This window comes from Phocoena sinus, chromosome 10 (genome assembly GCF_008692025.1).
Source record: "Phocoena sinus isolate mPhoSin1 chromosome 10, mPhoSin1.pri, whole genome shotgun sequence".
NCBI classification, from domain to species: Eukaryota; Metazoa; Chordata; class Mammalia; order Artiodactyla; family Phocoenidae; genus Phocoena; species Phocoena sinus.
In genome coordinates this window covers 29,494,492-29,519,671 of record NC_045772.1, presented here as the reverse complement: position 1 = coordinate 29,519,671, position 25,180 = coordinate 29,494,492, and the positions used below count along the sequence as shown (strand labels likewise).

Below are 25,180 nucleotides of genomic sequence, written 5' to 3'. Positions count from 1 at the left end.
TTAATAACATATACCTAACAAAATCAGAAATATAAGAAAACTGTACTTTGTTACTTAACAAAATCCTGTTTTGTTTTGTTTTTGACTCATGAGAAACAGGTATATTATGTCAAGTGATTAGAATATAAATTTTTTCTCGTGTTCACTAGAGAAAAGAGGAAAACGGGTAGGAGAAAATATATTTTAATGTACTCATGCTAGAAAAATGGAACTAATTGTTACTATAACACTTTTTATTAAAAATATATTCTTAATAAGACTTGTGAATAAGCCTCCTGAAATAAATATTTTACTTCTGTTTTGCTGGAAAGCATTCACTCTTTTTATTTCAGAAATCCAAAAAGCACTGGCAAATATAAGGACTGAACAATTTGCAATTCAAGTGGATTTCAAGTGTTAAAACACTAAGATTCTGTCAGAAATGTGTTACAATAAATGTAGAACTTTAATTACTAGAGTACACTGTACTATATCTAAGAACAGCAGATATAAGAAATAGGTATAATGAACTAAAAATGACTATTGCTCTGTTATTTGATATTAAATGACTAGAATTTTCTTGTTATAAAGTATCTGATGCATTTCATACCCATTCGTGAGCCAAATACCAGACTTATACTTACAAATATTACTTAACAATCTGAATTTAATTATTTCTTTATAATTATGATAAAGAAATATCTCAATTTTTCATTTTCTCTAGAAATTCCTACCTCCTGTTAGATGTTGTGTTTATACTGTGAATATAATATCTGCATAAGCAATTTTGAACATTTGCAAACAAATATATCCTTCCTATTGAATCACAATGTATTTGTATTATTTGGTATTAATAAGCTGTGAGAGAGACGAAAAGGAACTATCTTTGAGTTGATAAACTATCTTAACTCTGTGTCTGTTTTATTAATTAAAGAAAAGCAGTCTGTGCTACATATCATGGGGAAAGCAATTTGAATAGAAAAAAAGTAAGCTATACAAATTAAAATGGTGGCCATAAGCAATTAGAAAAGTGATTTTTATCTTAAACCTATGAATGGCAACCAAATTTCAGGTCAGAAATATGAACTCATTAAATGAATTTTAGACTGTTGAAGACATGTTTAAATAATGACAGCCTGAAGGAGCCTGAAGCAGGTCATTAAATCCATTGGGATTGGTGGTTTGATTTCATTTCCATCCAGACGGAGGTAGCGAAGATGAGGTCCATAACTGAAGGAATCGTGTTCTGCAGGCAATGTGATAGGAGTGGTAGGACATATTACAGAGACGTTCACATCTACGGAGACAAAGAAAGCATGGATAAATGAACTGGAATACAAGAGACTAAGGATGGGAAGACCAAGAGCTATTATAACAGTCCTGTGGAGGGTCTAGTGGCCTGGTCTATGAAAGTGGCAGAGAGACAAACCTTTTTCATGTAAGCTGGAAGTTATGCATATCTGTTTTATAGAAGTAACCCTGAAAAAATGTGCAACGTACACATAGTCATCTCAGTCCATACTTTGCTATGCTTAATACAGAGCACTAGAAAGGACATATTGTTAAAAGTTGTGATGGAAAAAAGTTGTATAAGATATATCACTTGTCTTATTCCTTTAGCAAGCCAGATAAGGCATGATTTGATTACTGTAGAATGAGAAAGGTAGTATTTGGGCATTAGAGGTGGAAACAATGGTTCAGAGCTGGTACTGAAAGAATGGGTAGGTGCATGGTCGAATGGAGGAATAGATGGATGCAAAGGAAGGAAGCCAGTCTATTATTAGAGAAGGTGCTTGAAAGTTACCTTAAAAAAATGCAAACACTCAAACTAGTTGTACATGATGATAAGTTTTTTATAAAGTGCAATTAATATAACTTTATATATGTGATATTTGCAGAAAACAACCTTGAATCTCCATACTTAAGTGTATTTAATTGGAAATGAAACATTTGCCAAGAACTGAATTACAAAAATTCAAACCAGGAACTATCCCGTCAGCCTTTTCATATGGTTAAGATGTGAGAAATCATGCACCTGCCTTGGATCAGAGCCCTTGGCATCAATGTCTATACTGAAGTTTAGGAGCATTGAGGAGAGAAAGCCTCTTAAACCAGCGAAATTCTGACAAGTGTGCATAATAGCTGATCTCAACCATGAATTCACGTACTCCTTTTAAATCCTATTTTGAAACTGTTTTGAGGAAGAGATCTTCCCTTAGAAGATAAGACCCAACTAACTTTGGCAATGACCTTCCTTTTGTGTCCTGACTTGTTCTGAAGGATTTTATGCTTACAGTGAGGGTGCTTTGTTCTGATCTTATGCCATTTTGTGAATTCAACTTGCTAAAAATAATGACTCTGTATAGCAGATTTATATTCATCAAGGTATTTTTTCTTACATATATTATAACCTTATCATGACACAACCTGTATTGGGCAACATTATTATTCTCCCCACCTGGGCATTGCTGAAATAGTGGTTCAGACGGGTAAGGCAATGTGCACCAGGCATTTCAGCAAGTAAGTGGCAGAGCGGAGTCCCAGCCTCTTCCCTTTCCTACTACACAGGGTCCCTTGCCTGCTGGAGAGATTATGTCCTTTCTGATGTGTTATCTCCTATCCTTATCACCCTTATGACCCATAACCCATGCATGTGTGAATAAATAGAATGTAAAAACAAGCATTCTAAATTTAATTATATTTTCATAAATTAATTATAATGTTTCTGAGAGTACCAAGAAGTAACTTGTTCGAATAGATAACATTTTTGTCAAATTTAAAGTCCCCTAAGGTGTTCAGAAGAAATAAGTATTTCCATCATTTTGGATAAGAAAAGTTCACTGTCCTATAAATTCTGAGAACTCTTCATATAAGAGGTATGTTTCTTGGCAACCACTTCATTAACAACTAGACTAGATTATGAGGTAAGAAGAAGTAAGTACTTTAGCAGTTATTATAATGCATTGTGATACAATGGTGAGCCAAGAACTCTTGCCAGGGAAATTCTTCTTTTCCATTTCTTTTCTTGGAATATAGAAATGACCATGCTTGATATCTACATTAAGCAGCAAGTAAATCAATTTCTCTTTGTTGATGTTGTTGCTGTGAAAACGATTTTTACCTCTATTGATAGAAATTTCTCTTAAGTCTCATATTCTAGGCATTGAAGAAAAATGTGCTATGATAATAATGTTGGAGTGGGGGAAAAAACACCTAATATGGGAAACCTTAGGTTCAGGTCCTGGCTATTATACTTATCCTTTGTCCTTGGAAAAATAGCCTCACTTAGTTGAGCCTCAGTTTTTCTTTCTTCAGAAATTCCTAGTAATAGCACACAAGGTTCTTTTGATGATTAATTTGTGGTTCTTAAAGTGTGGTCCCCGGACCAGCAGCATCCATACTACCTGAGAACTGCGTGGCTAGACCCCACCCCATACCTGTTAGGTGGGAAACCCAGAGGCTGGAGCCCAGCAGCCTGTGTTTTATAAGCCCTCCAGGTGGTTCTGATGCACATTAAGGTATGAGAATGATTGGAAAATAGAAATATATGAGAAAACTTTGAAAAAAACTCTCTAAAATAAAAGTGGAGAAAGAACAGAGTCCTCTTCTTTGTGTAACTTTGTAAAACTATGTAAGTACCTAGCATAGGTGCCCAACTATGTGTTGAATTTTGCTCTCTCACTCCTGAACACTCTCATTCTCAAGGTCCCACTTCAGGGGAATTCCCAATTCACAAATAGTGCTCTGTGTGGAATCCCTTTAAATTAACTTCCTACATCAAACGTCTATGGGACTTTTGTTGTCAGGTAAGGAATGCACCTGTAGAAGCACAGAACTTTCATCAGGAAAAAATTACATTTATTTAGGTTGATATTAGCTGCTGTACTATTTGGTTCAGTGCACAGATTCAGCTATTAACATTTTTTTTTCTGTTGCATCTTTTGCTTTAACTACAAGATGAAACAGTGTGTCTCATCACCATGGAAAAAAACCACTGCGGTGGGAGCTGCCTGCTCATGAGTTCCTGGATTTTATGCTCAAGTATGCTGTTAGAAAAAAACCAAAAAATATTGAAAAACTGAAGAATACCCAGTGCAAAATAGTCTATTCTTATAGGTTGGATGTTTATGTAATTATTTGCTTAATGAAAAGTTTAGTGAGTAATAAGCAGGCAGCACAACCTTCTGACAATTATCTGTGTCATTTTCCTGCAAACTATCCAATTGATTCTCATTTTAGGAATGTATTTTATAAGGTTGTTCAGAAACCTCTTCAAGATTAGCTTTCTAAAGGGCTTATGCTAGGGTGGAGCATGCATGGATACTTGCCAGGCTGGTATCATCCCCTGTAGCTGGACCAAGATATCGTCTACATCTACACCTGAGTCATCCTGGCCTCAGGCATAATTGTGAAGATGCTAAGTTTGCCTTTAACGTCTCCAGCCCCTTCTTTCTATAACCACTTCTTCCCTTCATGGCACCTCTGCCTCCAAGACACTTTGCACTCATCTCTCACACGGGGAGGAGGAAGGGTACGCTGGGACGAAGTGAGAGAGTAGCATTGACATATATACACTACCAAATGTAAAATAGATAGCTCGTGGGAAGCAGCTGCATGGCACAGGGAGATCAGCTGGGTGCTTTGCGACCACCTAGAGGGGTGGGATAAGGAGGGTGGGAGGGAGACGCAAGAGGGAAGGGATATGGTGATATACGTATGCATATAGCTGATTCACTTTGTTATACAGCAGAAACTAACACAACACTGTAAAGCAATTGTACTCCAATAAGGATGTTAAAAAAAAAAGCTATTTTCAGGAAAGGAGTGTGTATTCTACCTTGTTGACTGCCATTAGTCCTAAGGAGTTGCCAACTTCCAGGGACATTTATTTCAATTTCAATTGAGCAAAGCCTTAAAGTACAATATTGGTTTCCCATGTATGGTCCCCAGAACATCAATCTCAGCATCCCTAGGAAACTTGCTAGAAATGAAAAGTCTCAGGTCCCACCAGACCTACTCAATCAGAAACTCTGTGATGGGGCCACCCATTTGTGTACTCTGAAGTTTGAGAAACCCACTGATCGAAAGCAGAAATTCTGACTAGGGTGATTGTAGGCATCAGCTGTCCTGTAGGTTTTAGGACAGAGGTCCCTTTCTGATACCTCCTAAATCATATTCCTTCTATTACTATTCATGAGGTTGCTTGTGGCTGGGGTACACTTTCTTCAATAAGTCTTCCCACTGAGGCAGAAATATCAGAATCTCCTCAGAGTAAAAGAAGATAGAGACATTTAGTTTCTCCAACAGGTAATAGCCCTCTGTAGATTACTAAAATCCACTTTTCAATTTGCAATTTGAACATTTGAACTTCTTGGTTCATTGACACTGTCTGTGAATAGACAAAACTTGAAAATACACTAAAAAAATATCTAAGGGCATGAGAGCTGGAGAGAAAATGAACATTATCGATGTTCTTAAAGAAGATATAGAATAAATTTAATAACCATGAATATCTTAGTCAAAGGCACACCCTGATGGTTACTTACTTTTAATTTTGTTATGATCGAGGTGAAGGTGCTGCAGATGAGCACTGATTTTGGGGACCTTTGTGAGTTGATTGTGAGACAGTTGAAGATCTAGAATTGATGATACATTAAAACCACTAGAAGGGAGGCCAGCATCTGATAATTTGTTGTGGTTGAGTCTCAGGAAGGCCACTTTAGGAATCACATTAAAATAATTTTCTGGTATTCCTTCAATGGAATTGTTGTCTAAAAACAGCTGCATAGTATTGGCTGGTAATCTTGGTGGCATATTCCTCAGGGAGTTCTTAGCCATATTTAGCTGCATGAGGTTCTTGAGTCCTTTAAAGGTGTCTCTTTGAAAGGCATTGTCTAATAGTTTATTGTGCTGCAGGTCAAGAAGGGTCAGGTTCTCCAGATTGCTGAAGGTCCCTTGAGGAATTCTGGACACCTTGTTTCTAGCTAATTGTAATTGTTCTAAACTTCTTGGCAATGGAGAAGGTACCTCCTCTAGCTCATTATCTTCCAGGAATAAGAAAAGCAGCTTCTTCAGTTGGCTCAGGGCTCCTTTTTCAATTCCATAGTTGGTTATTTTGTTCTTGTTTAGATTTATCCATCTCAGCTGGGTGGCATTCTCGAATGGCTTCTCAGGAATGGTTTCTATCAGGTTGTTTTCAAGATAAAGATACCAGATCCTTGATGGTATAGCAGGGATTGCTTTGAGAGCCCGGTTTTCACAGTACAAAGCGGTAGGGAAACTGGGGGGACAGAAACATTCCCTGGGACAATGGAAGTCATGCACCATCCAGTCCTCTGGATCATTTGCCTCATAGACCTGTCTCACACTTCGAGTCCATACAGTATCTGTTATGAATAACACCCAGATGATGAAACAGATTGTGGTTGCCATTTTAGTACCTAGAGTAAGGGATACAATTGTCATGTTTAAGGATCTTGACCTTTAGATAACTGCATGCACCAAAATGATCCATAAACATTGCTTCTTCAAGGGGGGTGGGGAGGTAAAGACATGTCAGCATTTTATACATATTTATCAACCAATACCCATCTATTAAAGACATGTCAGCATTTTATACATATTTATCAACGAATACCCATCTATTTAGTAGGCACTATATGCAAAGCATTTTTGCAAACACTGAAACTGACTCACCAACTTGTAACTTTCTGGTTTTAACCCAATCACAATGAAAACCAAGAAAGAAAAAGCAAATTTTAGGAACTCTTAAGTGCTTTTCCATTTCAAGCTATTTAATGCAAGGAAGTTAACTGAAATCCAGAGTTGAACACACGAGTACAAAAAAGTGACCTTTTAATAACTCAGATTTAGAGTCTATGTTGTTCCTAAGAAGTTGGCATATGCTTTCACTTTTACTCCTAAATGAGCAGAACATCTGGATGAGATTTCCCAGGCTCTTTGGCCCTTCAACCAAAGAAATAGAGAGATCAAAGAACATTTTAGCAACTTTTTGTGAAGGAAAATTTTAGGATTTGAAGAAAAATGTGTGATTAATCTCTTGCTCTGTTGCTCAAGTTCTCAGGTAAGTTTTATTTTGGGGGTTTAGGGAAAGACTTCTGATATTTTAAGTAGAGGATCAAGTTGTTTAGCCAAGAAATTTGGATTATGAAACTCTATATATAGATATAGCTATAGATGTTGATACAGATATATATCACACTTACATAAGTAAGCGGTGTTACTATGGTTGATAAAAAACAAAACGAAACAAAGAACATGCTCAGGATACAGGTGGATCTCCATATTTTCAGTATGGATGCTAACAGAGCAAAGGTTAACACTTACTGATATGTGATACATTTAAAAGACATAAATCCTCCCCGTTGAGTTTCAACAAGGTTATGGGAACAAAGAACTATCCCAACAGGAAAATAATATGTATCTATATAACAATAACGGTCTTATCAATGTACATTTAGTTCAAACACTTGGTAATAAAGACCAAATAAATTTCACTGATTCCTTAGGAAGAGATAAAATCAGCATCATTTAGAAATGCTGATCTTTCAATTTTGCCCCTAAATCGAGGGAAATGACAAGCACAGGGCAGCTTCTGCAAGCTGTCAAATTTCTTGAGATTGCAGAATACTGCTCTGGTCACCTTCCAACAGAGACACATTAAAACATTTTTTTTTTTCAGAATAGGGATTTGCTTTAGTTATTGAAGCAGTAACCCTGCCTCTGATGAATCATAACTTTGAATTCTTAACTTTAAGAGTTTTGAAAAGCGTAAAATAGTTTACCTTGCTGTCCAGGAATGTATCGCTGAGTCCTGTGTCTGGATCTGAAGTTTGCTAAAATCAGTTAAGAAAAAAAAAAAAAAAACTTTGACTAGAAGAATTTGTTTTTATTTTATGCTGTCTAGCCTCCTACGAGAAAAAATAAAACCTCCTCTGACCAGTCACCATGAACACCTTTGATCTATTGTTTCCACTTTGACAGAGCTTCAGAACACCGCTTACCTCAGTTTTCTTGGCTCTTCCTCGTCCCTTTCTATTGGTCACTGCTCATTCAAAGTAATGGATTGACCCAGGCTCCACTGTCGTGTTTTGGTGAATCCTCCCTAATATATATGCATCCATGGCTCCAGCTTTAACCCCTCCAACAACCACAGCACCTCAGTACCTACGTAGCCCAGCACAGGAAATTCTGACTTTAATCTCAAGAACCTATAACAAAATTCAGTGCAACTTTCACTCTGAGTTCACAGTCCCAAAGATACTGTAATGCACTGATCTGGAGGCCTGATCTAACAGCAAGAAACTAAAAGCAGTTTTGATTTCAACTACAACAAAAAGATTTTAAAGCATTTTTCTCTAGATGATCTTTTTGAAAAATTGGATACAAAGACATAAAGACCAATGTTTTCTGTTTATATGGAAATATTTTATTCATTTTTTTGTATAAAACAGATGCTGGGATTCTATTTAGATATATTGTTTTTGGTCAAGGGGAAAAGATAAAAAATGTATTTGAAAAATTTAAAAGTGAAATCAGGAAAGCTCTACCTGATGTTGGCACTAAATATGGTGTATAGAAATAACTGTTTTCTAGAAATAATTTTTGTGTCTCTATTTCACATTGGGAGCTTTATTCCAAATAATTATTAAAATGAGATTTTTCTTTCCTGCATTATAAAAGATGTTTTGCATTTAGGCCATTATAGGACATTCTGCTGCACTGTTTTGTTTTTCTTTAACATACAAGTTTAGGATAATATGTCTTCCAGTTCTTGTAATTTGAGGGAAAAAAAATGGTATGCCTCTTAAGGAAAGACAGAAAGTTTTGAAAATCTCATTTTCAGATATTACCCTGCTGATTGATTGTAATCATTTTGTTTTTCAAAATCTATCGTATTCTGGGAAAAGGGAGTTGTATTGATATCACTCATTCAACACTGCCCACATAAATATTATCAAAGATAGAACACAGTAAAGAGGGGAGAGCACTGGACTCAAAAATTTTTTTCTGAACCACTTACTTCCTTTCTCCTAAACACAGTTTTGTCATCTACAACATACCGCTGGGGGCTTCCCTGGTGGTGCAGTGGTTGAGAGTCCGCCTGCCGATACAGGGGACACGGGCTCGTGCCCCGGTCCGGGAAGATCCCACATGCTGCAGAGCGGCTAGGCCCGTGAGCCGTGGCCGCTGGGCCTGCGCGTCCGGAGCCTGTGCTCCGCAACGAGAGAGGCCACAACAGTGAGAGGCCCGCGTACCGCAAAAAAACAAAACAACAAAAAAAACATACTGCTGGACTACCTCGCAAGGTTGGCCCTAATTTGTTGTAAATGATTAGGAAATGTTAGCCTTTCTGTAGCATTAGCCCTACACTCTCAACTGAAAAATACCTTTAATTTTCAGAGCCTTGATAGCTTAACATCAAATTCAGACATGATCTCTTAGTAGCCCAACAGGTACACTCCTATCATATTTTAAGAAAAAAATCAAGTGTTAATTTGCTTTTGTCACAACAATGATCTCCTCTCTCTACTGCACTTTTCCTTTTCTCTTTCTTCTTTTTCTAAACCCTCAGTATAAAACAACAGATGATGTCTGAATCTGCACGGCCCGCTTTAGCTACTCTCTTATTTCTTAATTTTCTTTTTTAGCCAAACTTATTTTAGTCATTTCTTAATTCTATTACACAAATTTTGCTATGTGTCCATTGTAGGAAAATTAGTTGTACATTGGCTGCCTCCAATTTCTGTTTCTTATTCACCATTCCACCCATGATTCACCCATCAAAATAAGGTTTCTAATCCCTCTGCTTCCCTCACATTGCTCTAACAACAACAACAAAAAAGCAATAACCTTCATATTTACTAATCTGTTGAAGTCTTTTAGTGTTTCGCCTACTTGACTTGTGACTTTTGGCAATGCAGACCCACCCCTTTAATAAAATGTTTCTTGGACTACATTCTCTCCTAGTTTTTCCTCCCCTTTCATTGTGACTTCTCTCTATCTATGTTCTGAAGCTCTCTGTTTCCTCTAACAGTTTTTTAAAAAGCTTTTCTAGCATTTAAGTCTCTTTGAGATTCTAAGATCTCAAAGATTTTTAAACGATTCCAAGGTTTTAACCATTCCCTTTATTATGATGACTCCTGGGGCTCTTTCTTCAATCTAGCCTACGGAAGAAAAACTGCACTCCAATGTGTGTATCCACTTGCTTTCTAGACATCTCCTGTTGCAGATCTCACAGCCATATATCTAAAATGAAATTCACTATCTCCCTTTAACTGCTCTTGTCACTTTATACTTTTGAGTGACGCTATCATCTTATTCAGTCCCCTAAACCAGAAATCTGGAAATCATTCTCAACTCTTCCTTCTTATTTTGTGAGCATATGATAGCAATCACATTTTAAGGACCCTGAGAGACATGATATAAATAAAAATGATCATCTACAATGCTTGCCAGGTTTGGTATCATTGTTTCCAGACTAAAATATAGGATGTCTTCTGCTGTTAGTATAATCTCTGTTTGTCTATGTCTTAATTTTTCCCATTACAATTCAATCTACCCTTCTTTGATTACTGATTCCTGAAGGATGGGGACTTAACTCTTCATTAGGACTGCTTAAGTGGAAGTTCAATAAATTAAATTAAGACAATGGTGCGAACCTCTGAGTCATGCTAGTTGTTATAAGAATTAATGGAAGACTCTGCCCAGTCTTATCTGACTGTGCTAAGAGGGAAAAATGAAGCCTAATGTGTAACGATGTGGCTTTGAAATTGTCCTTCTAATGACAGACTAATATTTTAGAAGTCCTTGGGGCTTTGGACATGGTAGGTATCCAATAACTATTTACCAAATGAGCAAATGAACAAATAAACGCATAAGGCACATGTATCATTTTGATAGTTATGATTTTTTTGATCAGCATAACTACTATGTGTATAGGAATATGGTGAAGAACCTTCAAAATATGGTTAAAAAAATGTGAGTTAGAGTCTTCCTGTTGCATCTTACTAGCTGTTTGTGCGGGCACAGGTTATTTAACCATCGTAAGCCTAAGTCTACCCATAATGCACCTGTTCTGACTACTATGAAGGGTTGTTTGAAAATCAAAGAAGATAATGAAGGTGAACATGTCAGAAGGCCCAGAAATTTCTTTCAGCAGAGAATGTGATAGTTGGTATCTTGGCCTTCCTGAGAGAAGTCCTAGAAACTTGAGATGGAGTTAAAGTCTTGGTGGCTTAACCTCTTTTCCTTCTGTTAGCACGTTTTGATGTTTCCTGTTTGCTTATCTTGCTTGCTTCTACTTCTTAGTAAAAGGGAGGATGCTTTGCTAAACTGTCTTAGACTGGGGAATTTGTCTTGTTGCATTCCTAAAGATCGTTGACATTTAAAAAAAGAAGGCGATGCATAAAGGTATAAAAGACACGAAACTCTAGTAGGATTTCAAATTTGTTGGCATCTATGTTAGCAATAGTTGGACTGTTAGGTGCTCCCAGGACCTATGTTTATGTCCAACTGACTTTACGTTTACTAAGAGAAATAATTTTCTCTTCATAGATCAATTTTAGCCTGTTTAACTAAATTCTGTCAAAAAATTTAGAAATATAAAAGGAATTCACTAAAATATATAGCTGACACACATGCATATACATGTGTATTTAAATTTTTTCAAAATAATACATTTAAAATATAGCAATGACACATTTAAAAGGTCAAAATTACTACAAAACTGATAATGAACCAAGCAATCCCCCATCCCACACTTCAGTGTAAGTCCCGCTCCCAAGAGGCCATTGTTTTCAACTCTATTCTGGATTTCTTTTAATATTTACTTCAATATCCTTGCTTGTACTTTTTGTTTGACTTATCAATTTTAAACATCAACTATTTTATTATTTTTTTTATTGGAGTATAATTACTTTACAATGTTGTGCTAGTTTCTGCTGTACAATGAAGTGAATCAGTTATATGTATACATATAACTCCTCCCTCTTGGACCTCCCTTCCACCACCCCCAATTAGATAAAGATTTAGCACATTTGCTCATTCCCACTCTTACCCCACCTGCAACCATTATTCCTTTCAATAACTCCTAATGTATGTATACCACAAACTTTGATTAAATATTTACTGCATGTTATTACATAATATAAATATTGTTTACTGCTGAAGAAAACAGTGCAAAATTAGTTTAATTCCTTCATTGTATTGCACTTAATTGCCATATATATATATATATACACACATACATATATATGTGATGTTATCTATACATATATATCTATGTCACTAATATTTTCCAAAACAGAATTATTTCTCAAACAGAATTATAAAACCATTTTGGAAATATTTTGCACCCAGAGGGTAGGGTAACATAGTATGCTGGTTAAAAGTCAGGTCTGCTTCGGCTTGAATAAATCTCTCTTATTTACTAGCTGTGAAATATTGAACAATTATTTATCTTTGCCTTAGTCTTCTCATCTGTAAATTAAGGATAATAATAATATAAATAATCATAGCAATAATACCGCCTCATAGGATTGTTATGAAAATTAAATGAGTTAGTATTTTTAAAGCACCTAGAACATGGTAAAAGTGTTCATAAAAAAAAAACAAACCCAGAAATATTAAGTTCACTTTTTTCTCCTGGGAGATATTTCTTCTGGAATTACATATCCTCCTACTTCAATCTAGTTTGCTTGCTGTTGTAAACCAACCTAAGCAAATTTGGTAAATGACAATTTTTAAGTTCTTTATGGTACATTTCAGTTGACTCATAATTAATGAGGGCTATAGGAATCTTCCCCTACAACCTACAAAGAGGTGTTAAGTTTGATGAAAATAAGTTCAACTGTATGTTACATAACAGGCCTTTATTTTGCACCAAATATTTAAAAAATTCATGAAGTGAGTCTCCATTATAAGATTTCTTCAAATGTTAACTAAGCTTACCTAAGGCGTCAAAACTAATGCAAATTCAATATCTTATAATAACCTATAATGGAAAAGAATAGATATATGTATGTATAACTGAATCACTTTGCTATACCTCTGAAACTAACACAACATAGTAAATCAACGATATGTCAAAGAAAAAAAACCAAACAACAAAATCAGCTGTCTCTGACAAAGTACTGTCTTTTAAAGTACATTTATGAATAATAGAATCCTTGGTCTCTGGTCCAGTGAGATTGTTGTGGTCCTGGACTTCCTTCACCCATCTCCTGGGTTAGATCCCTTGTTACTTTCTGAATCTTGTGTTCTGTTCTTTCTTGGTTAACTCCACAGCATTGGGGGAACACAGCTTCTGATCACTTCCTGTGCACGTGAGTTACCTCTCTTTTTTTGTGTGTGTGTGAAGTCACGTTTACAAAAATGTGTTTACTCAGCCCATCCGCTTAACTGACATTTCGACTAGATACAATTCTAATTTGAAATAGTGGTCCTTCCAAATTTTGAAGATACTCGAGAAAGTGATTGTCTTGTTGCTTCTTGAGTTGAAATAGAAAAGGTTAATAAAATTTTAATTTTCAGTTTTTAGAATGTGACCTTTTCTGCTCTCATTAAACTTTTGAGATTTTCCTTTCATCTTCAGTTTCTGAACTATTACAACAATATGCCTTGAGAGGGTGTATTTCACTCACTCACTGGGTACCCAGGGAGTCCTTTCAATCTGGAAATTCACGTCCATATGGTCCATCCATTTTTTTTCTATTTTCTCTTTTTGAAAGTCTTAGATGGTGCACCTCCTTGTTACACTGTCTAAATCTTTGATCTCTTCTTTTCTGTTTCCATTATCAAAAGATTTTTATGCTTTCCAACAGATTTCCTTAATTTTGTCTTCTTTAAAATTTCTAAATAGGAAATAACCTTCCATGCATAGTTTAGCCTTTGTATATGAAGCGTCCTGAGGCTATGCTGTCCAAAATTTATCTGAAACTAGTAGCACACCCTGTCACTTATAAGCTATTTATGTTTTGATTCAATTTTGATATTTATGACTCTCTCTGGTGCGGGTTCCTCCAAGGCTCTACAAGAAGACTTTGAATACCTAATCAAAAGATAAAAATAAAAATATCTCTGTGATTCTTGGGTGAGCTGTGTTACCAACTATCCAGAACCAATATGCTCTAGGATTGTTCTCCTCCAGCTTCTCAAGCTCCCTCCATTTCTACAAATGTTCCACCTTAGCACTATTGGCTTTCAGAGGATACTAAGATAACAGGAAGTGAGCAACTTGAAAGCCAATTAGTTTAAAGCTCGCTTCCAAAGCACTTCAGAAGGGGTCTCTTACAAGAAGTCATTTCATCAGAATAGTGAGAATTAGACTCATAATGTCTCCAGAATGTTGAGGAGATCCATTGAGTCAAATATGTATTCTTGTTCTCCTTAGCTTCTTATCAAACTGCCTTCCAGGGCATCCCAATCAGTCCTATGCTGTTGCAGCATTTCACTCTCAATTTCTTCCTACATGTCGTATAATTTTGATTATAATTTATATAATTATAATTGTATTTATACTCTTCTTAGTCAGCTGACCGTAGAGAAAGCCCCCATGAGCCCCCGTGTACTTGATGAATCAGCACTGCTGAGCAATTGAGATTAGGCTAGATAGATCAGGTAATACTAGGTTTATGAGTAGTTAATGTCAAATTGTTGTTTAGCTTCCCCTTGGGTCCAGTTTCTTAAAAGGATAGTAATTATTTGCTAAGTATAAGCATATCCTTGCTTTGGAAAGCTAGGGTTTTAATTCTCTTACTAAGGCTTACCACACACTACATATAGCAGCCTGACCTACTATGAACCCTTTAAATATCATTTAATCTGATGAGTGATAAGTAGCAGGATCACTGTGACCTCAGCTGTCTGGAGAGCCTTCTCTTGCCATGGGACAAACTCAAATCTTACAGCTTCTCAGCACCAGACTCACATGCAGTAATATGTGGCTTCCAAAATTCAAAGAGACTATTCATGTTCCTAGTGGTCATAGAGACATGGTTCAGCAAACTGTCTTCACTTTAGAGAGCTAGCCCAACTTTTCTTAGACCTCTTAACCTATAAAATAAATCAATAACTTGACAGCCCTATAGTCTTCCATTGTATTTGGCTCCAATGTGTTGGCATTCAAGTGTCTAATTAATGTATCTAGCTAATAAAGTTTACCCTCTAGGTTGTATCACATGATGTTCTGTGAGATGGTATTTCTGCAGGCTATAATGTGGTACAAAGCCAAGGAGTTAACACAATCCAGAAACAGTATGGCAAAATTATATTACTGTTCCTGCCTGGTGAAATAAAACAGACTGCTTCTAGTAATTTTGTTTATTGGAATAGAGGAGAAAGACATTATTCAGATCAGTTGCTTTATACAAAGTACTAAGAGCTATAATGATTTGGACCCCATATGGAACAGCAGTTGCAACAGAAGTTGCCATCTAATTAAACTTTGGAAAATCCAATTTTATCTTCTCAAACTATCCTTCCACTACTAAACACAAATGAGAATCCGCTGAGGATCATTAGCCCTGCACTTTTAAGTCACTAAAGATGGCACTAATATTTCTGATTTTTATTGAAGCATTATTGCTATTAGTTTGATATTTTTGTAGGAGTAGGAAGCTCTGCAATTTTCAACTTGGTATTTCCAATCAAAATGTTCCTTTTGCATGGGTTACAGAGCTGATATAAGAATCCATCATATTTTGAAGTCATCTATTCCAGCTGTCCAAGAACTTGGGTAATAAATATGGGAAGGATAAAGGTAGCTTCTCCACTTGTCATTTTAACATCAAAATACCCTCACTAGTGGACTGCAGAAGTGTCCTGTGTCCCCGGGAATTAGTGTGTTTCAAAACCATGTTTTCTTTCACAGGGCACAGTTACTTTGGTAACGAACTCTGGTTCTTTTAGGCGAAGACTAGGTAAAAAAAAAAAAAAAAAATAGTAGTACACACTTGAGATATCATTGCAAAGTACTTATTTAAGACAAGATGGCCTCTCTTTCATTCTGGTGACTCGAGGTCCATGATTTACCTATGTTTTAAAAATTCAGTGGAGGGCAGAAGTTCCATATCATATGTCATAATGACACACCCAAGGCTCTGATGAGCAGTTCTGGAGGGTTATTAATTTCACAAATCAAATAGCTCTACAGAGGACTTCACACCTCTTTCATTCCCAGAAATCTAATTCTCCATTGGCTGTTAAGTTCTTTTTGGATCAGACTATTTTGACTTTGTACTGATCCTGATATCTATTAATGGAAAATGTATCTGTTTTACTCATTGGGAGTTAAATGACACTACGTTATCTCTTCCACTCCAGATTTGCCCTTCCTCACTGAAATCAGGGAATCAATTTTCATTGCTATGCCTTCCACCAACAATTCATGGACATCACTAAAGTCTTTTTAAAGATACTGGTATTCCCATCTCCAATATATGTCTCAATTGGTGAAGATGGATGGGTGGATTATACATGATAAAAACCCATTTTATCATATAGTATAAGAATTCCATTTTGTGAAAATTTTTATTTTGTGCTTCTATACTATGCCAAGGAATCAACTTCATTTAATGTATGCTTCCGTTGAGTTCCATTTTGCAGTGTTTCAGCAAACTAACAGACTCCCAGCTCCTTAAACTATGTTAATGGATCCACAGTCTCTGAAAGTACACTCATATAACTAATTCAGCTTTATCTAATGTTATCATTCTCTCTCCTTGGTTGAGTACCCTCAGAATCCATCCATCTTTTCCAATATTTAGCCAATATAAGTTAGGCCATTCCTGTAGTTCATTTATAACAGTATTTCCATCTCTAGATTTTACTTTCTAATTGATACCCTGTTGCTCCTTCTTATTATAGGTGGGCATCATTGAAGGCTAAGGGGAATGGGGCATGAAAAGAATAAACTCCCTCCTAAAGTTAATGCCTTGAGTTGAGGAACTAGTTGCATCTTCAAAAAGGAAGGAATTGCTTTACAAATCAAGTAGTGTGGGGCTCTTTCAGCAAACAAAGGAGGCTCGGTGGGGCTGAGAACCATGACCACTCCTTCTCATCTGTATCTTATTGTCTAATCCCTATGCCAATTCTTGGGTGGCCCTCTATTTCCACATCAGTGGCTAACTTTGTTGGACTTATGAACAAATTGGACTTACTAATGTGCTCTTGGAAGGAACTCGTTTGTACGTAGGGGACTTACTGTATGGTTTTTCAAAGCCTTACCCTCAGGAAATGTGTCATTTCCGGTAACTATACAGGGCCCGTGTCCCATTTTTGTGGGTCACTGTCATCCAGACTCTTACCTCTGAATAATTTCAGGGTTCTGACTGCCTTTTACCTAAGCTATGCAGATAACCAATGTGAATTCCCCAATATTTCCCAACAGTCTGATGTCAATAATGGATTTCTGGTATTGATATCTTTTTCTACTAGACTCCTTGGCTATAAATAACAGAGAATAATTCCGGGTGTTTCAACAAAAAAAGGGTTTCTTTGAAAATGATAGGTGGAATCACGTAAATGAGAAGAGGGTGGAAGAGTGAACCTGGAAAACAGGCAGAAGATAAGGAAGCTTTTAAAAACTAGATAGAAATCATCTGGCTGGGAAACATTGCCATTACTGCTGAATATCACTGGAACCAGAGGGTCTTACCAACAGCCTTCACTGGGGGCCACTGCAGATGAATTCTAAGCCAAGACCACGCCTCTCCTTGGCTAAGCCTGCCATAAGCTCCACCCTGGCTTTATGAGGCTGGGAAGAGAAGAGATACTTAGGGGCTACTGAGCCCTACTAAGATTACAATCAAGGGCAGTTTTCTACATATAAGAAAAATGTCTGGAGGTGGGACAGATGAAAAAGTGCCAGACCTTTACTCAGGAATATGTAATTGCCTGATTAAAAGCATGAACTGGACACTTTTCGGCACAGAAGCCTTCATGATCGTCCCTTGCTTACTCCAGGACTCTGTCTTGATGTGTCCCCCACCCTGCATCCACAAGCTCTCTGCTATATCCTTACCCAGATTTTTGCAGTTTTCTGAATTTACTGTTATATCTTCACTCCAAGCGTTGCTTGTGATGCTTGCTCAACCAAAATCCCCTTACCACCCATCCATCTGTAGAACACAACAAATACAGCATCAACGAAGGCATTCAATACTACTCTCCTTTAGAAATAAGTACATGCTCCTGTTAGAACCTACTTACCCAATGTAGACTCAATTCCAGCTAACAATTTGTGATTGTTTCTCTGTCTTCTACGCTACAAGTTTCTTGATGACAGGCAATTCTTTTTTTGTTTGTCGTTTTGGCCTTGGAACCCGATTGAAATTCCCGACAGATATTTATTGCAAAAACATTTCTCTTTATATAACAATTTAATCAGGCTGAGGTGTGATAAGCGGGAAGGCAGCCATTAAACAAGGCTGTCAATGCGGCAGGATCGTCTCCTCCTGCTGATGGGTGTGGCGTAGTCATGGCCGTTCATTAGAAATTAAAGCGGAACTGAAATCCATTTACTGCCTGATGGCGTGGAGCGCTGTTGTTACAGCTTAACCCAGCGTCTCCCGTATGCTGTGAGGCCGGCATATGTCAAGCAGCCTCCAGCTGTAATTCCAAGAAGGATCACTTTCATATGCTTTCCCTATGGCCCTGGACAGTTAGTTGAGCTCAGATACACTTGATTTTCCTGGAGCCACAGATTGGAGGCAGCAGGAAGAAGGAGTGGAGAGGTGACAGGGAGAAGGGCAGGCAATTCTTTTTCTGCCTTTTTCCCCCATTGACTAACAGCATTGTGCTGGTATATCATAGGGGCTCAACGGATGCTTATAGGATGAGGAAGATAAATTGAATTTGGTCAATAGTTCTCATAGCCCTTTTAGTCCAATTTTAACTCCCTAACAAAATAATTTTAAGCTACCTGTCCCCTTGAATTTTAAGCATTTAATTCTTAACTCTTCTCTCCATTGTGAGAGAAGAGTTATTGGTTATAAAATATTTAATATTATTAATAATTAGCATATTTATCGTTTATCTCAATAGGAATTTTCAGTTCTACTGATTGTAACTACTCTCTGGGATTGAATAGTCCAATTAATTTCTTCCCTGTGTATAGGTTTTTCCTTTTTTTTCTTTTTTTTTTTTTACTAAATACTTTAGGCATTTAGTAAAACTTTTAGGGCAAAAATCACCTATGAATATGGGCTTTTTTATTTTCCTCAAATTTTAAAATATGTTAGAGAAAAATAGTTTTAAATAAAAACATTGCTGTAGTAGTTTCCTCACTGGAAGGTAAATTATTTTTTTAAAGGATAGCTAAAGATAGTATGTAATTAAATGCTAAACACTGACTTCAACTATACACAAGAATTCAGTGAGAACTGGATTATAATGGTTAAGAAAGTCTCCAGAGTCAGGAACCTAACTAGCTGTGACTTTGGGTCACTGACTCAGCCCTTTCCATTAGTAAAATAGAGGCAATGATGACATTACCTCATTGGTTGTTTTGAAAATTAGGTATAAATCAATATATAAAACACATAGAACATTGGCAATCATCAAAGTTTAGCTGTTAACATCACTGCTATTTTAAGGAATAAGAGCGTCAGAACGCTAAAGGGAAAGGTCTAACTGGAATTGTAGTGAAAAGCTGGTTCAAGAAATGTCCGTCGGGGGACTTCCCTGGTGGTCCAGTGGGTAAGGCTCTGCGTTCCCAATGCAGGGGGCCCAGGTTCGATCCCTGGTCGAGGAGCTATATCCGACGTGCATGCTGCAACTAAGAGTTCGCATGCCGCAACTAAGAGCTTGCATGCCACAACTAAAGATCCTGCAGGTGGCAACTAAGACCTGGTGCAGCCAAACAAATAAGTATAAAAAAAGAAAAAGAAGTGCCTTTTTTTAAAAAGTAAGAAATGTGCCTCAAACACACCTTAATGAATCAGGAAACTGGCATTCTGTTTGTTTATTTAGCCAGACTTCAAGTGTGGCTGATTGTGTTAATTGTCCATATAGGCCTCTCTTGTGTTTTGTTAATATTTTGCAGTTTTTACCATTTGCTTTTCTTGTGCCCCTCCTTATGAACAATACTTTTAATCTAATATACACCTTTTGGTTTGTATTTGTTCCTTTAAAATATGTATCTTTATATTAACGCATTTTTAATTTATATAAATGTTATTGGTTATATCTCACTGTTTCTTACTTTTTAAACCAGCAAGTTCTTTTTACGATTCAACCTTACAATGTGTACCTCTTGTCCACGACCTGCAATTGAAAGTCTGACTTTTTCTTTAGCAGATCTTTTAAAAACTGCTAGGATGTTGTATGACAATGTTCTTTCCGTGTTCTTGTTGGAATAATCTTTCATGTTCCTGGCTAGAAACCACATCCATATTTTCCATATTCCTAACTTTGGATAAGATGCCTTCTTTTTCTACTAAAATGATGCCATTCCTAATTGAGGCATCAAAAAAAAATTTTTAAACTCTAAAGAAAAAAATGTTTGGTGCTATTGTTTGACTACCATAGCTAAAGTACTGAAGAAGTGTAATATAAACCTACTTTTCTTGAATAAAACCAAATAAAATGTGTTTTTTATTCTATGCTTGGTGCCAGTGTACAGTAATGGAAATTCCAGAAACCACTGTGAATTTCATTTATTGAATCTGAAGAAATAAACTGCACTGGTGGTAATACAGCCAACCTTTCTTCACTCTCTATCTGCTAAGTTAGGGAAGCAGAAATAAAGTGATTGCAGTTGTGCTGTGAAAACCTCAAACAAATGCCTTTTGTTCTTTGTCCAATTTTTTTTATAAAGATACCTTCTAGTAGTCTGAAGAAAAATTTATTAACTAATTAACTATTTTTGCATTAAAAAATCTCATCACTAATTTTGTACCTCTCAGGACCATACTATTTTTTACAATTTTGTATACAGTGCAATTTCAGTTTTTTCCCGGTGAAAATACAAACAAAGTAGTATTTAAATGAACAAAAGAGAAAACAGGAAAAAGAAGCTGTGTGATTCAAGATCAATAATAAAAAGAATCTTCATCTATTTAAATTTTATTACTAATTACCTATCAGTGTTCAGTGCTTCAGAAAGTTCAAGGAGGATAAAGATTTTGAAATGGTCATTGTCTTTGGTCACTTACTTCACTTGTAATTAATTTAGAATTTGATGGCAGTAACTGATGGCCTTAACATGAGCTGTTTTTTGTGTGTAAAGAAAAACAATGTGAAAGGTATAAATAGAAAGTTAATATTGGGGAAAGTTTTTGATTATGTGGCTGCTGGATCAAGGTTTTAAGCCAAGAAATGTCACACTATTTCAGATTTAGATCATATCAAATCAAGTTTACCATCATTTACCTTGCTAAATGCTATAAAAGGTACAAACAATATAGAAGAGATAGTTTACCCCACAATTCTTAAGAACTGAGATGTCAAACTACTTCCCCATCCATTTGCCAGTCCCCATCCATTTGCCAGTTATTGAGTCTCCCAAAGACTAATTTGTTAAAACAAACCCACTCGAAGTCTCTGTACCATAATTTGTGTTTAAGGCTATTATGAAATAATCATACGCAATAAGTACAAAATGTGTGCTAGGGTATTAGAGGAGCCTGGAATAAATCCTTTCTGCAACAGTTCTTACGTTTTATAATGGAAATGTGGCACAATCAGAACTTTTCCGCAAATCCAATTCAAATAGCTGTGTTTCCTCATATTTGGCTTTTCTACTATGAAGATTCTAGGGAATGCTATCTACCATATCATTTTAACTGTGTCTATTGATTCTGAAGACCTTATTTCTAGAATCCTTAATATTTCAGTCTCTCTGTGCTTGTGAGAGAGAATGTATGTGTGTGATTGCTATTAGTAAAGATGGATTTACCTTATTAAACCAGTAAGGAAAAACCAATATCAAATTAAAATTTTATAAAAACTTACACTTTCTAATTCTGCCTGGGGAAACATGATCAGCTGGGCCACCTGAGCTATCAGTGTCAAATGACTGTCTGAAGCCCTTTGGAATTGTCTTTGCACTGTCTGCACACTTAAATCAGACTTAACACCTCAGCGAGAGGACCGATAGACATTGGATTTTCAAAATATCCTTTTCCTTCCCTCCTCAAACTACAAAATAGTTTCTCCACATTTACCTGAAAGTTCGTAGTGAGCTTAAGCATTTTGTTTATAAAGAGATCTGTATCCAATAAAATAAATTTTTAAAAAAGTAAAAATTTACACATTATAAATCAACCATACTTTAATAAAAAAAATTTTTAATAAAAAAATTTTTTTTATAAAAAAAAATTTTTTTAAAGAGATCTGTACCCAAAATGAAATAATTGTTATTATTCTCACATTTGTATATTTTCCATTATAATCAAAGTTATTCTTACATCTGCTTGGAATTTAGCTAAAGAGGATTGTTAGAGAAAAAGAAAAATCCGAGGGGAAAGTTGAACAAGGATACACATTTTATAGAAAAGAATTCTTGTGGGCGTCCCTGGTGGCGCAGTGGTTGAGAGTCCGCCTGCCGATGCAGGGGGCACGGGTTCATGCCCCGGTCCGGGAAATCCCACACGCCGCGGAGCGGCTGGGCTCGTGAGCCATGGCCACTGAGCCTGCGCGTCCAGAGCCTGTACTCCGCAATGGGAGAGGCCACAACGGTGAGTAGGCCCGTGTACCACAGGAAAAAAAAAAATTCTTGTAAAGTAAAGGAAAGTTATTGGAATCTAAAGTGACTTTGCTGGGAGTACTTGCTACTAAGGATTTTTCCCCTCAGGTAGAATATTGCAGATTGTATTTGAAATATTATAAATCTAAAAAGAACTGGCCCCATAATCCACTATACATTCACAAATTTCTCCCAAGCCAAACATATTCATTTCAAATAACGTTTTCAGCCAAAGGACAACAAATATTTTCACTGTTAAATTCATTTTCAATTGCTCAAAAAGCCTCCAAGCTGTTGGCTTCATAAGTTGACAGCTCACTCCCTATAATCATTTCTAGGATTTTATCTCAAATTCATAAACTTTATGCAAGAATACGTGATTTTTTTTTGGCTTTTTAAGTCCTTTAATGGCCACCTAATTGCATTGCTTTTAACTTATTCAATCTATGAATATTAGGGAAAGTACCTCAAAGTAATTTTAAATATACCTCTTACCCTTCTCTAAATTCTTAGAAGAACAATGATCTAAATTCAGATTTTAAAAATAATGCCTTCCAGGGGTGGGGACACGGATGTAGAGAACAAACGTATGGACACCAAGGGGGGAAAGCTGGGGGCGGTGGTGTGGGTGTGTGGTGGTGGTGGGATGAACTGGGAGATTGGCATTGACATATATACACTGATATGTATAGAATAGATAACTGATAAGAACCTGCTGTATAACAAATAAATAAAATTCAAAAAACAAATCATGCCTTCTATAAATGACCCAAAAAGAAGCACATTTTAAAATGAAGATTCCTTCTAGAAACTTTCAATATTCTTTCCATACCCTTACCTAAGGGATTCTTAAAATTTAGAATCATCCAGGGAACTTGTCCAATTTTCACATTACAAAGCTTTAGTATCAGAGACTCTGACTTAGTAAATTTGAGATGGAGCCCAGGAATCTGTACTTTTATCATGACTTCATGGTGATACTGATTCAGATTGTTCAAACAAAACACTCTGAAAATTTTTGCTGTCTATTTTTAATTAAATTGTGATTACTGATCTCAACCATTTTCTTTTTCCTTGTGTCTCCTGGAAGACCAGGGCCTACAGCAGAAGTTTTCAAAGCTGGGGAATTTCCTTTAGCTATATTATAATCGGTTATTAAAGAGTTACTTAAGCTTGAGGTAGAGAGAACAGCATAGAATTTCACTCTGGCACCTCTGAAATATAGCCTTGTTCTTTAAAATTTAGAACTTTCCATAGCTTATGAGAAGGGAGAGAAAAATAGAGAAACCTTGAAAGCACACCCTGCCAGTTGGCCATTATGCCAATGTGGGGACTGTAATGAAAAACCTGCATGGTTTTCTTTCCATTTTCACCAGATGGAATCTATCATAACAATCCATTTTAAAAGCCGCTCAGGCTGGGAGGGGTGTGCTGTAGACAGACTGTCAGCTCCAGCACTGACAGGATCCCTATTTCTAGGCACTGAATCTATCTCTTGGGAAACTTATAAACATCTTTGCAAAAGATATTAATTAGTCTTTAGCATTAATTCCTTTTGCTGGCTTCTTTGTTATCATGAGCTTATTCCCTGGCTGTAGAGAAAGGAAACTTTCCTCTTTTCCCACTGGTCCAGCACAAGAGATGCTTTGGCACGTTTAGCAGACATCAGTTACAGGTGGGAAGCCACCTTGTGTCCGTCCCCCAAGCCAAGAACACTTTTTGGTGAAAGTATTACCCTAGTAATCATTTGAATAAATGGAGATAAACACCTCTTCCATAGAACTCATCTTCCAGACAGGTGGAGAAGAGGTGTGTAAACAAGCTTAACACAAGGTATAAAATGGTATGTGGCATGAGACAGTAGGGACTGTCATAGAGCTCACCTGAAGCAAAGAAAGAATTAGAGGTGTGGGGAGAGGGACAGACAGGCAGGAGGTTCAGGGAAAGAGACTGTGATTTGATTTCATGATGGGAGGCAATAATGACTTTACAGAAAAAGTGGCATTTAAATCCCCCGTAAAAGTGTTTGGACATCGAGGTGGGAAAGCATGATGTATTAAGAGCATTGAGTGGTCAGACTAGGTCTTTAAAGGAGTGTTAGAATTATTGCTGAGGACACCTTCCCAGATACTACATTCAGTCGATCAGTATTTAGCCAGGGATGTTCTCCAGGGCATGAAATATGGGTTGGAGGGAGCTAGAGAGAATGAAAACAGTTTTCATTGAGCACCTGAGAACTTCTCTTTATCCTTTAACATTTAGAGTACATGATGATAAGGACTCAAAATTCTTAGCCGTGGTTGGTTTTTTCATGAGATTATGCTCAAAGTTCATCCTTGTCAATAATGTTGATTTTTATTAAAAATGCGTAATCTTCACAATGTCTGAGAACAACTAGACCTGCATCACGTTTTACAACTTAAGTAGATGAATTCATGTACTTTTATTTCTATCAGATTTCTTTAAGTGATATTTTGTCCCCTGTAGGAGGAT

At 36.5% G+C, this 25,180-nt stretch overlaps 1 protein-coding gene across 1 annotated transcript; it reads right to left on the bottom strand.

Annotated features, from left to right (window-relative positions):
• Positions 1–307: 307 nt before the first annotated feature.
• On the bottom strand, positions 308–8,069 carry KERA (keratocan). Its single transcript, XM_032646250.1, has 3 exons — positions 7,785–8,069; positions 5,526–6,419; positions 308–1,276 (listed from the first exon to the last, which is right to left on the bottom strand). The coding sequence occupies exons 2-3, from the start codon at positions 6,409–6,411 to the stop codon at positions 1,101–1,103; spliced, it is 1,062 nt and encodes a 353-aa protein (XP_032502141.1). The 5' UTR covers positions 6,412–6,419; positions 7,785–8,069; the 3' UTR covers positions 308–1,100.
• Positions 8,070–25,180: the final 17,111 nt, after the last annotated feature.